The following is a 25,759-nucleotide window of genomic DNA, read 5'->3' as shown; positions in this document are numbered from 1 at the left end:
ACAAGCTTGGGAAAGAGGAGAGAGGCCGAGAAGGAGAGGGGGATGAATTTGTGGGAAATGGATGGAAGGACAGAGATTCCTTTCCAAGGACAAACTCATTTCACCCATTATCATCAGCGGGGAGACGGCAGACACTAAAAATTACCTCCGCCACCTCGCCGCGCGCGAGAGAGAGAGAAATGAAAATAATAGAAAGGGATGGAGAGGAACGGATAAAATAACAAAGCATGGGGATCATGGGAGTGGAAAGAGGCTGTTTTGAGATGTTGCCATATTTCACTACTGGAACAGAGCAGACAAGCTCTTTATCATTTCCGACTGAGTGGGTTCACACACACTGATCTGCGCTTTCACATCTGCTGAGCTTCTAAATGGGCCATGGAAGGAGTGAAACAGGGGACGCTCGAACACGCTTCCATCGAATGGTTAATGTTTGATGTGTCCTGCCATTTGACGTTATCACTGATGTACACTTGACAGACACGTGTGTGTGTGTGTGTATGTAGGAGCGTCGCCTGAGGCCTCGTCCTTGGTTCACTAGGTGCTCAGTGAGGAAGCAAATTCACAAATTCACATCTGTGCCCGTGGTTATGACCACGCAAGCCTGTCGCATCCTGAAGGCCTGCAACCGTTAACCAGTTAAAGCCCCGTCTTAAAATCCATGGAAATCAAATGCCGTCACATTTCGTTGACATCCGGGCTCGGCGTTTTGACTGTTTCTTAGGGCAAATAATTATAATAATAATAATAATAATAAGCGCAGGAAGGGATGCTCCAAAGTTGCGCAGTATTAGCGTTAAAGCTTCTAGCTGAACTTTTATGCTCACATTCAAATAAGTGGTGTTGATATAAAAACTAACAGTATTTATATCGTTTTTACCTCTTGTAACCACAGCCACGTCCAAGTGATCTGAGGGCACAAAAAATGTGTACTTACATTTACGAGTCATTAAATCATGTTTAATTTGGACTTCTCTGTGCATGCTCTTTGAGGTGGTGACCATAGACCTCCATTATACGACTGACAGACAAGAACGGTTTGACCTAAAAATATCAAAACTGAAAATACTGTGGAAACAAAGACACCTACATCTTGGATGTCCTTGAGGTAAGATAAAACATACCAAAAATTAATTTCAAAGTGAACTATCCCTTTAATACGAGGTTTGTGGTAAGATGAGATAGAACTGACCTACAGTAAGAGACGGGAAAAAAATAGAAAACTGACATTTTTTTGAGTGCCACAAAAGAAAACACCTGTTTTAATTTTGTCACGTGTTGTCACGTCTGCTCTTCTTTTACAGCATCTGCATTTTCATCCATCTTGTGGATGTCCTGGGAACTAAGATTCACTTAAAGTAGGAACTGAATTGATTTTCCAACAGAATTGTTCTTTACACAGAATGTCACAGACTATAAAACGATGTCGTATGTCTTGCACACACCCAATCTATGTTAAATATGAGAGGTCAATTTGGTGAAAGGAAGCTCTTCACACGCAATTATACGTGGTGTTGAATTTCATTTTTAGCTCTGTGCATTTTTTCTCATGTAGACAACGTGTTAAGTAAAAATATAAGGATTATGTGAGTGTATATATTTAGCAAAACGTCCCTTTCGGTAGTTACTTTTCTAGCTGATTAACGAGTTTATGAGCATTGAATGGCTTTTCTGGGATAAATTTGATGTGACAGGATTGTTCTCAAACTGTTTTACACAAGCTCTTTCCAAGGGCGAAATTCTGATTGAGCGATCTGTCAGGCCACATTAAGCACCAAAACTACATTTATTGCTTGTATTTCATGATAAAATTGACAGAATTTGAAAGCTGAATGTTTGTTAATTGTTTACTTAAATTAACAAACATTAAAGGTGACAATTAAGTACAAATCTTAGTGCGATTATGGAGAGCTGAGCTACAAATAATGTGAAGTTCAGGCCCCGTCCTCACACGTGCAGAAACGTTTAGTACAGTTTACACCAGAACAACTCATTAGACATGTAGAGATTAAATTTGAAGCTCCAATCTCCTCCCAAAAATCCCCCCCCAAAAAAGTCTTGGTGCCTCAATGACTCCTTCGTTTAGAGAAGCTGTCAATCATGACGTCACATTCCTGTTTTTATTGCACCAAATAACTAACTAAGACCAAACCCATTTAAAAAACGAACAATTAAACTTACATCAGCGTGATAAACACAACCTAAAAATTACAGTGACACGCACTGAACTCCAGGCTGCTCCAGAGGGACTGGCTATGCAATTAACATTCTGTCCCTTTCCTTTACAAGAAACTGACTGCTAAATGACAACTAATCTAAATTCGAATGAATACCTTAAGAATTTCTCTCAGACTGTTTTGATGGAGGCAATATTCATCGTCTGAGCTTGTCCAGCAGAGATTAATGCACAAGAGTTAATTGCTGTATATGTCAATGGAACCAGAATAAAGGTGAGCGAAAAACTTTATAAAAGATGGTCTAGTGATTTTTCACCAAAAACAAAACAATCAGATTGGGAGGATAGAGACAAGGGAAAAGAGCTGAAAATGTATATTGAGTGTCTTTCCATTTATAATTTTTAGTTTTTTTAGTTAGTTTAGTTTTAGTTGAGTTTTTTTCAACTGTTTACACACAAAATCCTTACTTCCTGAAACCTGACACTAAAACACCATAACCACACACCAAATCTGCAAAACCACACAGCAATTCTTGGCCTTCGACTCGGTTTTTAATTCTCTATGTAACACACAAATATCTAACAGGAAGTATCTTGATTTCCTTTTTCAAACATCATCAATTGAATGCCTTTCAGTGTTCTTGGATTTATGATCAGCTTTTTAGTCAAAGTTGGAGTTTGTTTATCACGACACAGAACTGAGTAACACGGATTAATGTCCATATTCATTCATTCATTGCGTGAAATTAAATGTTTATGAGATATTCAAAGATTTGAGCAATTAACAGCCATTACCATTTACTTTCTTTGTTTAACAATTCAATCAATAACATATTAGACAGAACTGTTAAACGGAGACAGTAACTATGACGGAGAATAGAGAGCCTAAGTCCCTCCCCTTCTGGTCGACCACCATGGGACCTTATTTTGGAAAAATATTGAATGGTAGTCAATGGCGACAGACAACAAATATTTTGATCTCGTTTGAATTGTGCCCTGAATTGCACATATGATGTTTGTCAATTTAAAAGACACATTTTAAAGTAAAGAAAGTCGCAGTTTGATGTAAAACCGTTGAGGTATAAGACTGTGAAAATACGTAATTACAAAGACTACAAACCCCAAAGGCGCACATTTTCTCTCAATGAATGAAGCTAACTTTACTTTACTGAGGCTGTCTGTCATTGTTTCTACAGTCTTACGTTATAATCGTAACGTTACGCCGTCATGCCTGAGTGTTTTGTACCAGACTGCACACACACGAGCAGCGGATCTCACTCGTTGTTTCGCTTCCCGGGAGATGTAGTTCATAGAGCGATTTTCACATAAAACTAAATGTTACTCTTCTGTTTTATGACAAACTGCGACGTTTTTGATTTTCAGAATTATCTTTTAAATTGACAAACATCATATGTGTAATTGAGGGCACAGTTCAGACGGAATAAAAAGATAAGTCGTCTCTCGCCATTGACTACCATTCATATTTTTTCTGAAATAAGGTCCCATGAGCCGGAAGCGGAGGGGCGGGACTTAGGCTCTCTATGGGAGCAATGTTTGGGCAGGCGCTGGCGTTCTTAGCATTGTCAAAATAAAAGTCCCACTTCTGACACATCAGCCAAAAAGAAAAAAAAAACAATATAAAAAATTTGGGCAATTTATGCCAAATATCGGACGATATGTCATCATTGGCTATATATTAGTCAACCGCTACTTTAAATATTGACAGGTCTTTCCCTTTTCTAAAAAAAAACAAAAAAAAAAAAAAAAAACCCAAAGCACTATTTTAACACTTTTTGTCTATGCAAAGCATGCTGGGAATTTTTTTAAATTAAAGACAATTTCATTGTTATCACAATATTTATTATATTTTTTTATTTAACGCAGACATTTTAGATAAAAGTTGGGGTAATAATCTCCTGAATTCCTTTAAAAGTGTGTCTTTCTCACTTTCTCTCTCTACTTCACCGTGGCCTTGGCACTCAGCGCTGGCATTAGGATCTCAGTGCCAGCTGGTGTGTGTGGGTTTCGATTCCCTGTGTGGAGGCTTTGTGTTAAAGGAACATCATGTGTGACATCAGCGCAGTAAAAGCACAGCCCTGATGAAACCTGTTCTGACTGCACCTGAGCCTGGGGGTGGAGAAGTCACAGTCTGACCGGCCCAGCGCACTCACACGGAACATGTTCAGAGATTTTCTGCCATCGCAAATTACTGGCTGTTATTTTCTGGCCACAGAACCAGCGGACATCAGACCCACTTTGCACAATTAAAACCACCGTTGTATTGATTTTTATTTCAAGGTACACCAATAGATTTTCTGTTTGTTCCACTGTAAAAAACCCATGCACAACAATTTTAAAAAACCAAAAAGTATTTTTTGTTCTTGTTGAGGAAATTGCACTAAACAAGAATACTTCATTGAACAATGTTTTGCAAGTTCCCAGCATGCATTGGAGCTTGAAATAATGATGTGGTGACTATTATTAAAATGTTTTTACAAGCTTAATTTATGCTGCCGTTGTCACCGTTAGTTAGACGTCGGATTAATCCGATTAATATTTTTGAGATTTGTGCATCTCATCGAAACTTAGAGATTTAATATATTTTGTCATGTCATGAAGTGGGCTTTGAAAATCAAATATGATGAAATAACGGGGTTTGTAGCCAGTTGCATTGCTAAATACTAAACCATCTTAAGGTGCCTTAAGCATTTGATGTTAAGTTTTCAGTTGTTAGTTGAGTTAACTTACAAAGTTGACCGTAATTTTTTTTATTTTAAGTCAGATCAACATTTTCCAGTACCGATATGAGAGTGATCTTGGACTTCATACTGATGCTTATCAGCAATGCATTTTTGTTTAGTAGCTTTGTCAAAATGCATTAACGCACACGTTCTAACCTATCAAAACTGAGCATTCAGATATGACATTTTTTTCCATTTTATTGTTGAATTTGAGTAAAATGCTTCAGAGCTCACACATTTAAGCAAAGACCCACACCACTAAACAATCCTGCCATAAATGTTCCATAAAATTAGCATTATGCAGATAATCAACAGTGTTTCATCACCAGGGTGCAAAAATGCGTGATCGTGGCATAATTTTATGCATAGTAAGATTGTTGCGGTGATCATTTACACGAGACAAGAAACTTGTCATTAAAGTAAAGTGAGGTATATAATCTGTCATTAGACTCTAATTATCCCATCCTGCAGTTTGTGCAGCTGTCATTCGTGTGCAGATAAATGTATTCTCTCAGTTCAGAGAATTACAGCATTTATTATTCAGCCACAGCCATTATCACCCCAATCAAGACCACATTTATCAGTGGGAGGCTGAACACAATATAAATGCCACGCACTTCCACGCGGTCACACACACACACACACACACACACACGTTAATCACATGTATGGACATATGCGTGTTAATGGTTTCAGCTTTTCTGAGAGTGTGTGAGATGAGAGAGAGACTCACTGTCGGGCATCCGCCATCATTCTGGTCCTCCAGGAATCCAATTCTGCAGAGCGCCTTATCGTTCTTCAGCCAGTAGTCCGACGAATCCAGAACACTGTTGCTGCACAAAACCTGACACAAACACACACTTTTATCAGACCGACAACACTTCCAAACGTCCATACATCCATTTCATCCACCTTTTTGAAAATACCATTCATGCATTTTGTGAAGTTCACATGTGTGATTGGATTTTGCCAAGAAAGATATCTGATGTCATGATCACACACTTCATGTCAGTGTATCATGTTTTGACACCGTCACCCGTGGCTTGCTTAGTTGGGTACACTTAACATTCAACTATATTATTGATCTGACTGCATTGACACCATTTCAAGAGACATTTTTTAGCACACTGAACAGCTGCCGAAATGGGTCATTTTCCTGTTATTGCTGTAAAGCTGCTTTGAAATCTGTATTGTATAAAACGCTAGAAAAAAGCCAACTTGACCTGGAAATGTTTGGCATGGCTTTTGCATGTATTAGGTTTTGCATGCATTAGATTTATGATGAGGTTTTCTGTTTTATTTTAAATTCATACCCAAATGTACAATTCAAAATTATAGAGGACTAGAAGTAGCATTATAAAGAAAAATGTCAGTCAATTACAGTAAATGCACCCAAAACATGTTAATTTAAAAAAATGGGTAAAATTGACAAATAAACATTTTATTAAATTTTATTATTTTATAATAAAAATAATAATTACATTTTTAATTGAATTTTTTTTTTAATTTTTCAAGTTGACATAGTCGAAAGCATGTTTAAAATATTAGTTCAATGTTAACTTTAACAACTCATTTAAATTGCATTTAACAAATTTTTTTAATAGATTTTCTTAATCCATTTGCCAACTGCGTTTCTTCATCTTCTTGTCAACTGTGTTAAGAAATGCCATTGGACAGTTCACACGCATCAAATGAACCAAATTTAAAGACCTGACATCTTGATGTACAATCACCAGCTAAGACAAATGGTGATTATTATTTATTGCAATATTTGACTACATTTTTAAACATGTTTTAAATATTATATCATCATGCCCTGAAGAAGGCTCCATGCCGCTACACTTAATAGAACCTTTCTATATAGAACCTTAAAAGGTTCTATCAGCGCTACGTATTTGGAACCCCTAAAATGTTCTATAGACCATTTCAAAAGATGTAAACAACACTGGTCCAGAAACACTTCCTGTTTCAGTTTGTAACTGTTTTCTTTATTTCACATGTAAAGAAAACATCTTAAAGATGTTTGTTTAACTTTTTGATTCAATTTTAAATGTTCTGTTGGTTGTATTTTATCCCAGCTTTTAAGTAGTGTTAAAAAACTGAAACAGGAAGTGCTTCTGGACCAGTGTTGTTTACATCTTTTGAAATGGTCTATACACTCTTAAAAAAGGGTTCCTCTGGGTTCTATATAGAATACTTGGCCAATAGAACCTTTTACCAAAAAAATGGTTCTATATAGAACCATTTTGGAGTTCCATATACAGTATGAAGCGGGGGATGGAACCATTTCTGGTTCTAAATAGAACCATTTCTTCTAAGAGTGCCACATGGGCATTTTAAATTTGTCCGTTATTACATGTCATTTTTGTAAAAAAGACATTTTAATTAAGGAGTGCCTCGGTTATCAGATAATTCTTTCTCTAAGCTGTCTCTTAAATATTATAATAAATAATAAAAGCAATGCATTCGTTCATTTGAAAAAGTGCTTTACTTTTGGGGATTTTTCATTTTAAACTATTGATTTCTTCATTTTATTTCGAAGTGGCACACCCAGTCCTCGGTTTAAATCCTTCGGCACGATGATAAAGTGTTCGTTTAAGTAAGAAGCCCTTCTGGGAGTGTTCAGGACACATTAGCGTTCCCACCATTACCACCTCTGAATGCGCTTTGAGTTTCTGAAAGTCTTTACACCAGTATTCACCTATTCACTGACCGGATTACTGATAAAACCTTAAGTACAATGGTGCCATACTGAACAAATTCCCCAAATATTTTACAAAAGCAAACAAACAAGCAACAAACTACATTTTGTGAGCAGTAAAGAATAGGCTTCATGCTGAATGTCACATGAATGTCACAGCACATCTGCTAGTCAGAGAAAGTGTTCACAGCAGTATGAACTGATATATATATATATATATATATATATATATATATATATTTACTTTTAATATGCTCGCCTGATATATTTATCAAATATATGATAATACATATCAGTCATGCTGTCGCTGGTGTGTAACATACCAGCTTTACAGTCAATAATCCACATCAGTAATGGATTATTATTGATTATTAATGAAATGTTGAGTGTGTGGCACTTCAGTGAACTGTGCTGCTTAATACTGCGCAACGCCAATGTACGTATATGTGCAGGTCATGTGTTCAACTTATTTCATTAAAGCACAAAACGTAATAAGGTTTGATACAAAATGTAAATGCAAACTGAAAATGTTTGCTATTAGATAAATAAATATAGACCTCTAATAGAATTAGCACTACTACTGGTACGTTAAACAAACACAAACCCTCTCTGTTAGTGTGTAACCTTCAGTCTGAGTCATTATCAGTGGGGCTAAGTAAGCATTGATTATCTGAGTGTGTATTTAAGGAGTAAACACATATCCCTGTGTGTGTGTGTGTGACAGTGCATGCGTTTACTTTGTTTAATTGGAGTTTGTGGGTGTTTGTATCTGTGTTTTTATGTGTGAGCACATGTGTGTGTTTTCTTTGCCCTTGCTGTGTGTGCCATCTGTACCGACTGTTTTCCTGGCAGAGACGACCATATGACAGGGTCGCTGGGACAGTTGCGTCATGGTTCAACGATGAAAGAGCTAATATGCCGTTACATGAAAGATAACCTCCGGCAGATGGGTAATCATTAGAACACTTGGGATAAGTGTGCAAGAGATTAATGAGTATTTCATTTAGAAATGGAGAAGTTAATCAATCGTCAGGCCACATTAAATGACCTCTCACAGCAATCCTTCCTCGTAGTTGCGCAGTCTGTTTCGTATAGAAATGCATGGAAAGCCAAACACTCACAAAAGTGAGATAAAGCTGAATGTTTTTTTCAATATTGTGTTTTTCTTCAATAAGTTGGTATAAGTAACCAGCGCAATCAAGCCAAAGCCCAAAAGAAATCTTTACTGTGACCAAAATAACTTAAATATTATACTTAAAAAACATAAATATTATTTAATTAAGTATATTTTATTATTATATTATTATGATGTATATGTATTTATAACAATAATACCATAATGAAATAATGAATAATAATGAAAGACAATCACTCTACAATAAAATGCATTTAATATTATTAACATACAGTTAATACTATTAATTATAAACTGTTAATACCATTAATTATTTTTATATTAATACCTATAATAACATAATAATGCTCATTACTTCAACTATACTACTAAAAATTATATATATATATATATATATATATATATATATATATATAGCACACTACACGAATAAAACAAAATATTAATTATTTAATAATAATATCAACAATAATAATTTTATAATTTATTATTATTCAATAATATCTATCTATCTATCTATCTATCTATCTATCTATCTATCTATCTATCTATCTATCTATCTATCTATCTATCTATCTATCTATCTATCTAGCTATCTAGCTATCTAGCTATCCTACTAAAAATAATATATATATATATATATATATATATTTAGCACACTAAACGAATAAAACAAAAATATTCATTATTTAATAATAATATCGATAATATTAATTTTTTATAATTTATTATTATTTAATATCTATCTATCTACAGTATCTATCTATCTATCTATCTATCTATCTATCTATCTATCTATCTATCTATCTATCTATGTCAGAACAAATATAAATAAATAAATAAATAAATAAATAACTATTTCAATCAATACTACATAGAGGACATTGGAGACTTAAAAAGTAAAAATAAGCTGTATCATTATCAGTCATAAAGAATAACAATGTTCAATATCTATGATACAAGACAATAATTACTAATAAAATTCTTTAAAAAAAAACCCCACGTCAAACAGGGTCCCGAACGCTGTTCTCATCAATAATGACCAGTTACAGCTCCCATGAGAGCTACAAAAATGATTAGTACAGTGTCACGCTAATGTAACTCCCTCTTCTCCTGATCCTGGATCTTCTCCCATGGGAACACTTTCCTTTAGCGCCAACCCACTAATAAAGCGCCTGGCTGACTGAGACAAAGAGCTAAAAGACAAGGGAGATATTGGGCTAATCACGCTGCTTGTTCTGCCACACTCTCTCTCTCTCTCTCTCTCTCTCTCTCTCACTGGCAGAACGTCAGCTAATGTAACCTGACTTGTAGTGCAGCTGCCTACAGAGTAAAAAGTGCTGATGGCAAGAAGCCAAAGTCCTGTTCCCTGGACAGGTGGAAGCAGTCAGCCAATCAGCACGCTTCAAGTTAATCACACTGTGATTGGAGCAAGCGGTTCTTGCTAGTGTTCAAGTACAAGAGCTCACCTGGTGAGTATGGTGTGGTGCCTTGGGCCAAAACCGACTGAACGCCAGCTAAACAGCTTTCACATTGATGGAAGTGTTTGTGCTCTGTACTTGCATTCGTGTGTGTTTCAGGTCTTAACAATGGGATGATGTGGCACACACGCATACCTTTTTGCAGGCGGAGACAGAGGACCCAAGGGTGCTGTCAGATTTGACTTCCTGTGTGTCCGCGGACTCCGGCCCCTCAAACATGGCAGATGACTGGAAATTACTGTGGAAAAAGAGAGAGACAACAACTGAATCCACAATCACTTCAATACAATACAACAGTGTCCATCCACTTTCTCTGTGACGTTGCTTCTGGAAAAATCTTTTCCGTTCATTTCTCCAATAAAGATTTAATATATATATTTATATACACATATACACACACACACACACACACACACACACACACACACACACACATATATATATACATATATATAAATATTAAAAGCGTTAAAAAGATTGAACCAAACCGAACTATGAGGTGAATCACAACATTAAAGAAAACATTATTTGAAAATCATACAGACAAAAGGTAAAAGACTACAATCCCATGAAGCACTGCAAATGACATGGTTGAATTGAAACTGATGGAGAACTATAAAACGAATTGTTTAAAGTTGTGAATTTATAGAAACAATATATTTGTTAGGTTTATTCCAAAAGATGCATAAATAAACAAACATGTAAGTATTTTGACAGCATCGACTAGTCATATGTAGTGCTTCATGGGAGTGTGTCAGAGTTTTATTCGCTGACTGTAGCTCGCTTCTTTGCACGAAGAATGATATGACGAAACGCGTTTGTCCATTTAGGGCTACTGTAGAAACATCTTGGCGCAAAATGGCTATTTCAATATAACCTGTGGTGTATGTAGATGTAAAAGGCTCATTCTAAGGTAATAAAAACATAACGGTTCATTATGTTTCGTCTTTATACATCACTGAAAACACAGTTATTGCATTTCTGTCAACAGATAATCCTAAATATGACACAATGCACCTTTAAAGGCAAGTTATTGCTAAAAATCTATTTCTGGGAGAACCTGACTCTTGCACTAACAACTGTCTTATTTTCCTCTTACTATAAAATATTAAGTCTGAAGAAGTGCTAGAATGGTATTGCATTCACTTGAAGAAAAAAAATCTACTCTGTTTTTCTGAATGAACGAGTTAATTATCTCAGAATTACGAGACAATTTTTCATGGGAAAAAAGTTTTTGCTCTGTTTTTCTGAATTAATGACTTGATTATCTCAAAAACTTTATCTGAAATGTATCTGATTATCAGAAAAAAAATGTTTTTCAAACAAAATGTATCTCTTAATTCTGAGATAATTAACTCTTTAATTCAGAAAAACAACAAGACTTTTTTTCCGCTAATTAACTCGTTAATTAACTCGTTAATTCAGGTAAAGAGTAAAAAAAAAATTCCATGAAAAATTATCTCATAATTCTGAGATAATTAACTTGTTAATTCAAAAACAGTTTTCAATGAAAAATGATCTCATAATTCTGAGATAATTAACTCGTTAATTCAGAAAAACAGAGTAAAAACTTTTTTCTATGAAAAATGATCTTGTAATTCTGAGATGATTAACTTGTTAATTCAGAAAAAAAGAGCAAAAACTTTTTTCCATGAAAAATTATCCCGTAATTCGGAGATAATTAACTCGTTAATTAAAAAAACAGAGCAAAAACAGTTTTCCATGAAAAATTATCTCGTAATTCTGAGATAATTAACTCGTTAATTCAGAAAAACGGAGTAAAAACTTTTTTTCCATGAAAAATGATCTCGTAATTCTGAGATAATTAACTCGTTAATTCAGAAAAACGGAGTAAAAACTTTTTTCCATGAAAAATTATCTCGTAATTCTGAGATAATTAACTCGTTAATTAAAAAAAAGAGTACAAACTTTTTTCCACGAAAAATGATCTCGTAATTCTGAGATAATTAACAGAGTAGATTTTGTTTCCTGTGAATGCAATGTGAATGCAATACACTTCCGTAAGAATAGGTTAGCAACTTTTAGAAATCGGAAGTTTAGAAGTCGGAATAAAACAAAGCTCCCTCTCACATGGCATTTGCCGATAATGGCACAGTGAAAAGAGACAATGAGAGTGGGAATAGAAAAGAAAATAACATGGACAATTTAATTAAGTTTGTTCAGATTAATTGGCTCTGGGGGCACACTGAGAGAGGATGAAACAGTCAATCCTCTGAGGTGACAGAAGTACAGCATTACCCAGATCATAGAGTGTGCAGTGATGTTCTTCTGCTCCAGAACATTTCAATTTCAGCTCCTCCATATTCCCCCTCAACACAGCCAAATTAGCCTCTTTTGTTTATATTATAAATATTCATATTTTCCCAGCGGAATGTTTGTGCACAGAACAAAAAAGCACCATAAAAGGATCATTAATCGATCTGATCATTACATTAAATAATCATCTCATGTGATCAAAGCCAAGTTGAAAAACACTTGGGAGCCACAGGATTTAAGACCTGGAATATAGTTTTACTACATAAAGGTATCTAATAGCATCAGTGGGGACTTTTACTGTGTGACCTTTTCTGTCCAGTGTTTTTTCGGCCCTGATGGCCACGGGTTCTTCTGACCTGTGTGCAAAGTTTTAAGAGTTTGAGCACGTTAAGGGCCCCAAAAGTGGCAAAAACCTTGAAAAAAATAATAGTAATAAAATATAGCTGCGAGCATCGATTATGGGCCCAAACCAGTGGCATCAACATACATTTCCACCCAGTCAAAATGAAATAATAGGGGGTGAAAATGACATGACAATAAATGACCCTTGTGACAATAAATGACCCTTGTGACAATAAATGACCCTTGTGTTTTTTTGTTTTGTTTGTTTTTTAAAGATACTCTGAAGTCCTCAGAGGACAAAATAAACAGCAATATCAAAAAACTGTCACAAAAATTTGAAGCTTTCGAAAACAGACTTAAGTTTGGAAACATTTTAAGTTATAGAGGTTTAAGCTTATGAAAATAATTTATGAACATTCTTTTATATAAAATATATATTTAATAAAACATATTGAACTCAAAGAATCAAAGCCATAAATCTAAACAAGTTTGATATCTCAAAATATCAGCTTTCAGTAATATTTTGTTTGGGGCGCAGTACTATTTGAGCAAAGCTTCACTGGTGTACACAATGGTTGGATGTGTGATTCGCAGTAGTGTTTCTCTCTCAAATATTACAATAATTATATCAATTATTAAATACAAGTTAAAATAAAATTATTAAATATGATAAAAAAGGTATTGCACACATACAAATCACACTCTGACATCCATATGAACACCCCACACAATTATAGCTGCATCATTTATCCAATATGCAGAAGCAGAAAAAAGAAATAAAGTGAGTATTTTCTTAATAGGCCAAACATGAGAAAATGGCACCATCTGGAAAAAAAATGTTTTGAAAAATAAAAAAAGTATACATTTTAAGTTGACCATGTCAACAGACTGAAATCCTGTTGATTTTTGCAGTATTTTATAGATAAATGGCCATGGGATTAAAAATAAAATTGTCCTAAAGTCCTGAGTGAAACTGTTTTGTGTACGTCAAAATAGATTTACAGTATAAAAGGAAATGGGGGTGAAATTATAAAATTCCAATAAAAATGCACTCTTGTTGTGCCAAAATCTATGCAGTTGTCATTAACAGGCAAAATGGTCAAAAAAACTAAACTGAAAAACATAAAAATGTCCATAAGGTTGCACAAGGGTTAAATGACGAACTGTTGTCAATGGCCCAGTTTCACAGAATTATGCCAGGATTAAGCCTTACTAAAGAGGATATTAAGTATCTCTCATAAATATACATTAGAAAATAAAAAAACATTGCTGATGTGCTTCTTGAGACAAAACAATGGCATAATGTAGCCCTCAAATCGTATTCACTTTATAGCCCTTAATCGTGTAATTGTGGACAAATGTGGGCACAGAGGACTCAGGTGTGATCCTAATTTTTATTTATTATAAATGTTATATCACTGTCTTCGATAAAGTTTTGTCTATCCATTATCCGTTTTTTTTTTTTTTTAAATTTTGGGGGTATTTTTGAATGTATTTACTTGAAAAAGTAGCATAGTTTTCTGTGCAAATTATGCTTATTTTTATGTTTTATTTTTTCAAATTTTTTAACTACATTAAAATATCATTCCAATAAGTTTTTTAGAGCTAAACCTAAAGATGTAGTGACTTTGTTGTCACCTGGTGTCTTATTTTGCCTTATTTTAGAGTGCTCTAAATTACAGTTTTCCCCATTCATTTCTATGGGTGCCCATTTTTGACTGAAATACAAGATTTCACACACTTAACAATGTAGAATTGAGTCAAAAAAATTGTGTGTGTTCTGGCAAACTTAGGAAAAGTAGCCAAGTATTGTACTGCTCAAATCAAGGGAAATATTTTTTAAAAATAAATCAAAACTATTTTGCCCAGAATACGGTTTTAGGGTTAAGATATATCAGTGCAAGTTGCTTTCAGCTCAAACATACATTTTAGTCTGAGACTTGGTTAAGCCATGTCTGTGGAACTGGGAGAAAATGAACTAATTGTGAAATGTGAACTAAATGCGAGTCAAAACACGTGAGCTATTCTTTATTTTCTATAATAAAATCTTTAAACACCATCTAGCGCCTTCCGAAATAGACCGCTAAACATATTATCGATGTTCAAAAGGACTTTTTACAAAATCAATGACCTCAATGACTAGTCGACCTTGAGGAAGCCCTGTGTAAGAAAGCCGGTTTCAGGGAGCGTTCAGACATATTCTTGCGATCAAACACTAGTGCAACGCAATGGAAAAAAGCACAGACGACAAGTGTTTTTCAATGTCTGGACTGGATTGAAATTGACATGGTGTGATTTGAAACACAACCCTCGTGGAAGGATGTTCAAAAGAACAGCTTGAAGATGTGACGTGTGTGACATGACGTCTTTCACATTTCAGAGAGGGTTATATACCGCGAAAGCTCAAACACAACATGCTGTGAGTACGAAATTAGAACAGAAATATAAACCAGTAACTAGAATACCATTGTGACTTATCATCTGTGTGTGTGTGGTTTTGTTCCTCTTTATTTCAAGCCCTTGTTTTTCACCCTTGAGGAAATACTCGTTCGACCGGGCTTTCGTCAAAGTCATAAAGGTTAGTTAACAAATGACATAAGCTCTCCTTTCAGGACGGCAAACACTTGAGCATCCGGAGGCTTTACTGCTTTGTTCTGAGGTTCTGTCAGCCTATATTCACCTGAAATGACTATGAATATCTTATGGCCCTGAATCGAGGATTACCCATGAGCCTTGAGGGACTCGTGAGGGATCAAAATAGCCTCAAACACAAGCTATTGTCTTGACACAATGTGTGGTTCAAGTGATGGATTTGAAAATGTGAGAAACGCACAGCACTTCAAATGTCTTCCATCAACACTCCGGGCTGCCAAGGCTGCCATGTTAATGATAAAACAGAGTTATTTTTTTAGTTATGTTCAGTTAATTTTAGATTAGCTCAGTAATCTCATCACTATGGTCAATAGTTGTTTGCTTCTGGCTATGTGACTAACAGTGTGTGTGACAAGCAATTTGTCTGTCCACACCAGACACAGACAAAATCAATCACAAATCACAGCCAATCAGAAGAGCATGTGGGCGGAGTCTCCCCAAGAGTACTGCTGTCTACACTGTATGTACTCAAATAAACATCAAATGATTTTAACATTTCTCAAAATCTGAACACAAGCACAATCTTTGCCATTGACTACTTGTTTTTTCACAGGTCTGAGGTAAATTATCCATCGTTGCTTTCATTATGGTGTCACCCAAAATTAATTTCAATTTTAGTATGTTACAAAACATACAAGTACGTAAGCTGATCATTGAGCTGTCAGTCATGATGTACCTGAAATAGAAACCATTGCAAAAATAAAAGTCCCCTGCGGCTTGTCGTGTATCACAGACGGTTGGGACAAAAACTCAGTTAAGCATGGAAGAGATAACCAACATCGCATTTGGTTAGGACACTGAGTCATCTACAATTTTTGCCATTGCTCATTTTCTCCCAAATCACTTAATGAAATATCCTGCGGGCTGCAGCAGGAATATATCTAACGCAAATGAAGCATCACAAGAGTTGTATGAATGAATTCCAAGTATATTCAGATGCCTAGTGAAGTTCTGCATCAAAGGTCGGCTTCAGTTCTGGAGCCAGTTGGTCACAGTTCATTTAGCCTAATGGTACGTCTGCATTTTCTCATTTATGAGCTGTTGTTTTTATGTAAACACATGCTAAACATTTGCATTCACATCTCTGAGTCTTTTGCAGAATCTTGACACGGCCTCTAAAACCGTTCTGCTTAAGTTAAAATAAGTTGAGCGCCATTTTACTTTCTGTGTTAACTGGCTCTTAGTGTGTTAGAGGGATAGTTCACTTTGAAATTAATTTTTGGAATGTTTTATCTTACCTCAAGGGCATCCAAGATGTAGGTGTCTTTGTTTCCGCAGTATTTTCAATTTTTACATTTTTAGGTCAAACTGTTCTTGTCTGTCAGTCATATAATGGAGGTCTATGGTCACCACCTCAAAGAGCATGCACAGAGAAGTCCAAATTAAACATGATTTAATGACTCGTAAATGTAAGTACACATTGATGGCCTAAGACACGAAACGAGCGGTTTGTGTGTGAAAACGAACAGTATTTATATCGTTTTTACCTCTTGTAACCACAACCACGTCCAAGTGATCTGAGGGTCTGCGCAAGCGCTGGAAAGCACCGGAAGTGATCTCTCGCACGTGTACGTCACTCATTGTTTACACAGAGATTTCGGAAGTGTTACCTTTCACTGTGAAGATCAAAACATATACAGAAAATCGCAATGGAAGACGATTATGATATATCAAGAGACAACGTTGAATTTTTTACGCAACCGAGAGATCCCTTCCGGCGCAGACCGAAGCGCCCGCGCCCTCAGATCACTTGGACTGTGGTTACAAGAGGTAAAAACGATATAAATACTGTTCATTTTCTCACACAAACCGCTCGTTTCGTGTCTTAGGCCATTAATGTGTACTTACATTTACGAGTCATTAAATCATGTTTAATTTGGACTTCTCTGTGCATGCTCTTTGAGGTGGTGACCATAGACCTGCATTATATGACTGACAGACAAGAACGGTTTGACCTAAAAATATCAAAATTGAAACAACTGTGGAAGCAAAGACACCTACATCTTGGATGCCCTTGAGGTAAGCTAAAACATACCAAAAATTTATTTCAAAGTGAACTATCCCTCTAAGTTTGCCTCACTATTGATGTGTTAATTAAACAGCATGAGTCTTCGCACACATTATTTGTTTGGATGCACATACATATTTGTAATTATGACAACGTAAAGCAGCTAAAGAGACGGTCGACTTGAGTCGCATCCTCGTAGCTCAACCAGAAGTGATGATTTTAGCTAAATTTACAGTAAAACCATTCTTGTAACATTTGCAAAAGCACACTCGTCTGTGTAGCTCGTGTCAGATTGAACTCTCTTTCTCCTTTTAATGCAATTGTTTGACACAAAACCATAAATGCCATTTGACAGCCATCGGATGCACTTCTCTTGTGATTGCTTTGCAGCTCAATGAAAACAAGTTAAAAATCATCAAATGATCCCCGGAGGACATGCCTGATGAGTTTGGATGTGTCGTGGGCCTGAGCACACTGAATCTCTAGTCTTTATGGAAATCATGTCAATGGTTATGTGAAGGGTTGTTATTGTTTATCAACAAAAAAAAAATGGAAACATTTTATAGCCTGAGGACAGTAATGGTGCTGAAACATGATAAACACTTTGCACATGATGACCTGTCAAAAGCGCATTCAATTTGTCAGTCAAAGCTTCGGCAAGTGATGCAAATATTGTTTTAAAGCCATGTTTACGCCACCAGCGAACTGAACTGAATTTTCAATGAGAGTTGCCCAGCTAACAGGGGTCATTCACAGAACTTTATAATTTCAAAGTTATGAGCCAGCGTTCTACCAGTAACGTAAATAGAATGTTTGTTCAAAGTTAACTTGTTTCAGAATGTTCAGAGAAAGTTCAAAAATAAACATTCCAATAATGTTTGCAAAATTACCAAATGAAATTGTTCCTTATACGTTCAGATAAGCAAGAAAAATAACTTAAAAACATGTAAATAATGTTTTAAACGTTCAGAGGAAATTTTAAAATAATGTTTTAACTTAATGAGAATGTAGTGAAACGTTTTAGGACATATTTCTGTTAGCTTTGATAAGCAAAATGAACAATAAATAAATGTAATTTCCCACATTTCTGAAACCATGCGCCCTCTTTCCAAAACCCAAGACTTAAATATAGTATGCCAAGGAACCTGAACATCTAAAATGATTACCAGGCAGTAAACCTCTCTGATTGGCTAACATGGGCAGTCCGCTCACCTGACCCTTTTTCTGTTTACAAATCTGTTTATTTAATGCAGTTTTAAGTCCGATAATTCGGCCATTGTACTACTATAATATTTTAAATCTAAAAAAAAAAATATTCGACGATACATATCTGTCCAGAAAAGCTATATATTACAGACAATTTGTTAATTAACATTTCCGAGATGTGTTTGGCGCATTTGTGCTCTCCGCGCGCGCGTGACACAACTCGTAGCGTGACTGTACTTTATTTCTCTCAGACTGTTCCCTCAAACAATCTTTAATTTCATGTTGTTAATGAACTTTAAGATTGTAATGACACTTCGTATTAAATTCATTTCGCTGTCATGGTTTTAAAATGATGCTGTTGACCGTTCAGGTCAGAGACTGAGGTGAAAGGAGAACCGCGCTTTTCACGCTTCTCACTTATTATCACAATGGTTTAAGATTGACAACCGAGCCCAGATATCCGTCACAGTAGTCTCAGCTGGTAATCCTTGTAGTTCGTCAGATATTTGGGAAAGCGGTGGGTCTGCTTGAGGGAAGAATGATAAAAATGACCGAGTTTCCCCACAGCCAGCGCGCGCGAACAGATGCGCAATAAATGCTGCGCGACGAGGAACCACCTGAGATAAATGGCTTGTTTTACAAAGACACATTGAGCTATTTTCTGTGCTTAATCGTCCTGAGACACGAGCATGAATTCTAGGCTACTATACAATACCTTTGACGTTCATTTTGGAGGATTGAGCAAACAGCTACAGCTGAATAAGCAGAATGGCGCTCAATCTGAATCTAAACAAACTCGACTCTTTAAGTCGAATGTATTTAAAAAGCAAACGAATTCACACCGCACATTGGAGCTTGTACACATTTTTCACTTTCTATAGCGAGTCCATGCACAATTATTGATTACTAATTTAAGTCTTTTATGTGTCGTTTAAGTACAAGTGAATCTGGTTCAACACCCAAAAATGTCAGACTATATTGCCAAGAAGCATATTAAAGGAGAGAATCGGACATAATGATGTATGTCATGTTAAGAACCGTGCGTCGTGCTCCACGATTTAAGATGAAAAGGTAAACATGCGCACACTTACCCCAATGTTTTCAGAAGGCACTGCTGAGCTTCTGTCACTCATCCAACAAAACATAAAAAACGAGCACTAAGGGTAGCTTTATACTCCTATATCCTGAGTGCCACGAAGCCAAAGCACTGTAGCGCGTGCCGGTCCCCCTGTCCCGAGCGCGAGCACATCACAGTCTGAATCTGTCAGTGCAGCGGAGGAATTTCCAGCGCTCGCGCAGCGCTCTGCTGTTGGTTAATATAGTGGCGCGCGGGAGCTGCGCACAGGCTGGACGGCAGCGCGTGCCAGAGACGGCTGGACCGGGCAAGCATAATCAAAACTCTATACGTCACTGCGGGTTCATTTCATAAACACAAAACTGTAACGCGTCGGTGCTCATAATAAGACCAACTGTAAAAGGAAAATGAGGACATAACGATAGTTCACGAAATGGAGTTACACTGAATATGGAACATGTGCAGACTGATATCAGCAAATAGAAATTGGCATTATATAGCCCATATATATACAGGCTATTACTAGACATCCAAGATAGGACAGACAGACAGATAGACAGATATAGATGGATACCCCGACAGCAAAATATCCGGCCCAGCCCACATCTGGTCTGTGTGGAATCCATGTGTACCGGATGTGGGTCGACACTATTTGTCTGTCTGTCTGTCTGTCTAAAAAAAGGTACGAAAGCTGTCACTGGGGGCTGTACCTTTTCAAAAGGTAAACTTTTGTCCATTTTAGGTGCTATTATGTACAATTTAGGTGCTAATATGTACCCTTAAGGTACCAATATGCACCCTTTAGGTACAAAAGTGTACCTATCTATCCATCCATCCATCCATCCATCCATCCATCCATCCATCCATCCATCCATCCAGATAGATAGATATTGTAATTGGTCAACATTTCTTTTGTTTTTCCAATTTCCTCTTCACTAATTACAAAAAAAAAAAAAAAAAAAACTAAATATAATATGTAGTCACTAAATTAATATGAGGTCATACAAGCTTTATGTAGGCTACAATAACACAGAAGTATCTGAAAAGTTTTGTTTCAAATCACTTTACATGAATTGTAATGTCACACCGCGGGACAGTGATGTACAGAAACTGCTTGAATTTTCGATTTTCATTTATGAAACCATCTTGGTATTAGCTTTCAGAAAATTGAGGGAAAATTGTCTGAGGGAGTGACTTCTCTCTTTCTCTATCCTGATCCTCATAACCAAGCACTAAATATATATCTATCATGACTTTTATATTTTGCTATTGGATTAAATGGGAACACAAAAATGATATTTGATACCATTATAGCTTTACCCATCTATGATGACTTCCGCTTCCGAGAACCGTGCAAATAGAAGTTCAAAAGTGCAGCTCATCTCAAAAGAAGTGTTGTTTTTTCACACCCCATAATATATATTTCATTGATTTATCATGGAGAAAGGGAGAGAAAAGAGAAACTGCTGTCTGCATCTTATAGTGCATTATAGATGTAAAGACTAAACAAAACCCAACAGTGATTCCCTGTTTCCATTACAGATTCAGTGTCTTCAGTACGTCTCAATACACTGCAAAATATCCTCTTTTAACCTTCAGTCCCCAGTCAATGACATTAAAAGCTGCCTCTCTTTAGGGACGTGCATTAATGACATTACTTGTTCCAGTTTTATAGTGTAATATAAATGATGCAGAAGGCAGCAGATGTTTAATCACAGCCTCTCCTGACACTATTCTGAACACACGTTTCATTTGCTGACTGACAAGACTGTTATTGTCCAAACACTGATACGCGTCCGACGTCTCTCTCATCCGTCTGTCTGGACTCTCTCTGCATTATTCAGAGTCGTGCTGGGCTCGTGATGATGATTGACAGCTGTCACTGTGACTTTGATGACAGCAGAGAGCCGGCCTGAGGGTTATGGATATACAATCTTCCTCATTATGTTCTTGATCAATTTCTCTTTCTCATTACATAGAGATTTCAATCATAAGGGAGTAGGGATGCACTGATCTGATACTCGATCAGAAAATTCGATGCTCTGTGATATGGTTGTTACTATTTTAGGCTCAAAAAGGACAAAAAAAAACATAAATGAAGACTTTATATGCAAAAGTCCGTCTAAAGATTTTGTTTAATATTAATGTTTTTATCAGGCTCCTATGTATAGGTTTCAATCCAAGTACCGGCAATTCTGAATGGGCTGAAGGAGGGATTTAGTGAGTTTGAAGTGAGAGTATTTGACGTACGTATACTATGTGCAGAGAGCATTCACTAAATTATGTAATTTTTGACTGACTTTTGCATTGGAGGTCTTCAAATGTTTTTGTGCACTATATTCCAGGTCTGTTGGCTCAGACCAGATTGTTTCCCTCGTGCACCGATGAGCTTTGGGAGCCCAACACCCTGTCGCTGGTTTGTGGTTTGTCCCTCCTAGGCAGCCCGTTCTCATCCCAAGACGTCATATAACTGACGCTTTTGACCATACGTCAACATTCAATGTTTTAGGGTACCCTTTAACGTCATTTTAGAAGATGAGGCTATCTAATCCTAACCCTACCCCAGACCTAAACGTACCAGCGTCATCTAACTGACGCTAAAGGTAAAGCGCCCTAGGATCGTCATACCTCAAGCCTGTTTTATGCTTCTGCGTCGAATCGACGGCGTACCCCCGCAGACACCTATCCGTCGACGCGAACCCCTCTCCGACCCCTCCGCCGTAGCTCGACGTGCACCTCCAAAAATTTGTAACTACGCGTCGAGGCGACGCAGACAGCAAGGGCTTTGATTGGTCAGATTAAACATAATTTCAGGAGTGTAGCTTTTCTGATTTCCCTCTCCTGTTATAGCGCTATTTTTAACATTTGCACCCTCGTTTTTTTAATTATAACACTCTTAAAGAAAGTAATGTTAAATAAAGAATTAAACTAAAAATAAACTGTTTTTTTATTTCATTGTTAATATATATGTCTATATTCTTTTCTTTCTTTCTCGCAATAAACTTCAATCAATCAATAAATCAACGTTTGTTTTGAAACACAGTTTGTTGTTTATTTTCAATACAATGTTCACGGTTACATCATTGATAATACAGTACTAACCAAGTCTGCCACGGGACACATTATCCTGCCATAGCACAGTTCCATGTGGAGACTGAAAAAAATCCTTCAAGTCATTCCGAACAGGTATCGTTATGGCAGCTCGGGTGGAACCTTTATTTTACTGTCTATGGGTGGAACGGGCCCTGGACATCCGTGTTGATTCTGTGGGGATAAAGTTTTGTGTCGTCTTGTTATTCAACGTCGATTAGCTCCAGCTGGCAGCTGCAACAACATTATCTCTCTTTCGCTCGTGGCGCACGGAACCAAAGAGATTCGCGAACCCCCTAGCGTTCTGGCGGCGAAATGCACCGCGAAGCACCACAACCTCACGCAGAAGTATAAAACGGCCACGACGCCGTAGTAGTGACGACGTAGCTACGCCGTGGAGTTGACGCAGAAGCATAATGAGGCCTTTAGGGTGACCACCCGTCCTGCGTAGCGCGTACGTGCACAGCGTTTGAAGCCCAATTCATGCATCCTGCAAATTGAGACCGTGTCACGCATAATCAATGCTTGCTCAAAAAAAAACAACCTCGAGACCCAGGCTGCCAAACGTTGTGCCTGAACACGTTCACGTTCATGAACTCGTTCATATTTTGGGTGAACTGAACGTATTGTTTTACTGCCTGTCCTGATGAACGTTACTGTGAACTCGTTCATTCTGGTGTCTGTGAACGCACGCTCTCTCAGTTTAACTTCGTTCAATAGGGTGCCAGATTTAGAGCCTTCCAGGCGAAAACCCGGCTAAAACTCACCGTAAACAGGGCTAAATATGTAGCGAAAAAACACCCAATCTGGCAACACAAGCCACCAGTGTCGCACCGCGGCCGCCATCGACAAAGGCGTCGTATGATCATTTAAACGGATTTTATAACGAGGTCGGTGAGGATGGGAAAAATCTTACATTTCTGTGCAAACTTTGAACTGAACTAGTTCATTTTAAAATGAACTGAACTTTAAACTAGTTCATGTAGAAAGTGGACTTTCCCAACACTGGTTGCCACTCCCACGTGACTTGCTGACTAGGTTGTTGTCAACATTTTCATTTTCGTTCCGTGAACCTCTGGAGTTGTGAGTTTAAACTTTTTTTAGACTTTTTTTTTAGTTCCTGTGGTGTTGAGCAACTGTAATTCCTGTTAATCCTATAATTTTATATTATTATTTATTTAAAGTAAATAAATTATAATGAAAAATAAATTAAATTAAATCGTAAGTGGAAGTGCATCTGCAATTCATTGAATGTTCAAAATAATCTTTATTTAGAAAAAAAAACACACATTGGTTGGCCCATTCATGAGCATATATCAGCAATTACACATGTTTAGGGAATAGGACATTATTAATATGCCATGTAAGGTGGTGTGTGCTAGAAATGGGTAAACCACTATCAGTGAGTCTGCCCGTGGGGTGGGGGCACCGCCGTGCCAAATAGTGTCCCACATTGTCCCTCAGAAACATACCCCTTGCTCCCCTTTGGGCTTATTAGCAGGTGGTCACCCTAGGTACCCTAAAACATTGATGTTGACGTATGGTCAAAAGCGTCAGTTAGATGACGTCTTGGGATGAGAATGTGTTGTCCTTGGATAATGTGTTGGTAAATTCTCACCAGACCTTGCCGTTTCAGAGATACCCTGACCCAGTCGCCTTCCCATAAAAATCTGGGCTTTCTCAAAGTCGCTCAGTGGTATAGAGTGGTATCCCTATAAAAGGAGTATAGGGGTATCCCTATGAAGGAGGATGACTAGCAAAATAACACAGACGGCAAAAGAATACTAAACGGCTTCGGCTTGGAAACCTCGGAAATTCAGTCAAGTCAGAGATGAGGAGCTTTTCCCCAAAACTAGAGACACGACTCCTGCGAGGAAGCCTGCTTTGATAAAAATAATAAAAGTGAAAACGAGAGCGCTATGGAAATCAGCCGAGACTGTACACACAGACAGATGAAAGAAACGCGTGATGAAGGAGGCGGACATGAGGAAGAGGAGACGTGACACAGACAGAGATATTTATGGGATACGGGCGGCATGACCCGCAGGCCCCCGGGGCTCTTGGGAAAGGGCAGGCCACGTGACGAGACTCGGATGCGTTTCCGAGCGCTCTTTCATGACGAGTGCGTACGCCAGGGGCCGCATTAGAGTTATGCAAATCAAATGCAAATTTGTTGTGTCACTTTAATGATATGCTAACACCCGGCGTTATCTAAATGCCGGAAAAAGACAGGAGTCTGTCATCTAATTGGGAGGGACGGGTACGAGTCAGGGCAAGGTGTTTTTACAGATGCTATCGTAATCAGTGTGTGTGTGTGTGTGTGTGTGGATTACGATACAGCTGTGCTGGAGAATGAAATTAAATCGACAATCATTTCCACCTAATCCCACAGTCAGATAAGCAGGCCTTTTATCTCATCATCAAAGACAAGTTCCTTTGTCAAGAGTACACACTCCAATCGGGCGAACTCTCCTGTGCCGAGTGATTGGAGGAGGCGCAGGGTTCGACCCACGTGAGTGTAATTAGCGTTAATGGGATAGTTGATCAGTATAATTACTGAGGCTGCTGTTATTGTAATCGTGGGGATTTATAAGTGTGCACATCAGCTACCTCTCATATTTCAGATGTTACGACCTGCATCGCTGATTATGATGATCGCACGCCGCAACCGGAGCGCAGGTTTCTTTCAGACGCGAGTGCATTTGTGGCCGCTGTTCTCGTGAGATTGTAAATATAACAAAGATTATTTGAAATGTTTTATAGAAAATAAAAATGATTTTCAAAGTTGTAAATCAAATAAAGATTGTACACTTTAAAATCCATTTTTTTTAAAGTTGTAAATAAAAATGTGATTATTGGGTTGTGTTATACAAGC

The 25,759-nt window shown here is 37.2% G+C and overlaps 1 protein-coding gene across 4 annotated transcripts in view; it reads right to left on the bottom strand.

Annotated features, from left to right (window-relative positions):
• sphkap (SPHK1 interactor, AKAP domain containing) overlaps nucleotides 1–25,759 on the bottom strand; it is a 137,436-nt gene that overhangs the window by 32,889 nt on the left and 78,788 nt on the right. For 3 of the 4 annotated variants that reach the window (XM_089135284.1, XM_089135286.1, XM_089135285.1), the window contains 2 exons: nucleotides 10,370–10,472; nucleotides 5,651–5,761 (listed from right to left, as the gene is read on the bottom strand). In XM_089135284.1, the coding sequence (XP_088991410.1) occupies nucleotides 5,651–5,761; nucleotides 10,370–10,472 (214 nt within the window). Of the gene's footprint in view, nucleotides 1–5,650; nucleotides 5,762–10,369; nucleotides 10,473–19,810; nucleotides 20,159–25,759 lie in introns of those variants that run through there. The other variant, XM_039647349.2, reaches the window with a different exon arrangement.

Source organism: Pimephales promelas, chromosome 10 (genome assembly GCF_988280905.1).
Source record: "Pimephales promelas chromosome 10, fPimPro1.hap1.1, whole genome shotgun sequence".
Lineage (NCBI taxonomy): Eukaryota > Metazoa > Chordata > Actinopteri > Cypriniformes > Leuciscidae > Pimephales > Pimephales promelas.
This window is presented reverse-complemented; position numbering and strand designations above follow the sequence as displayed.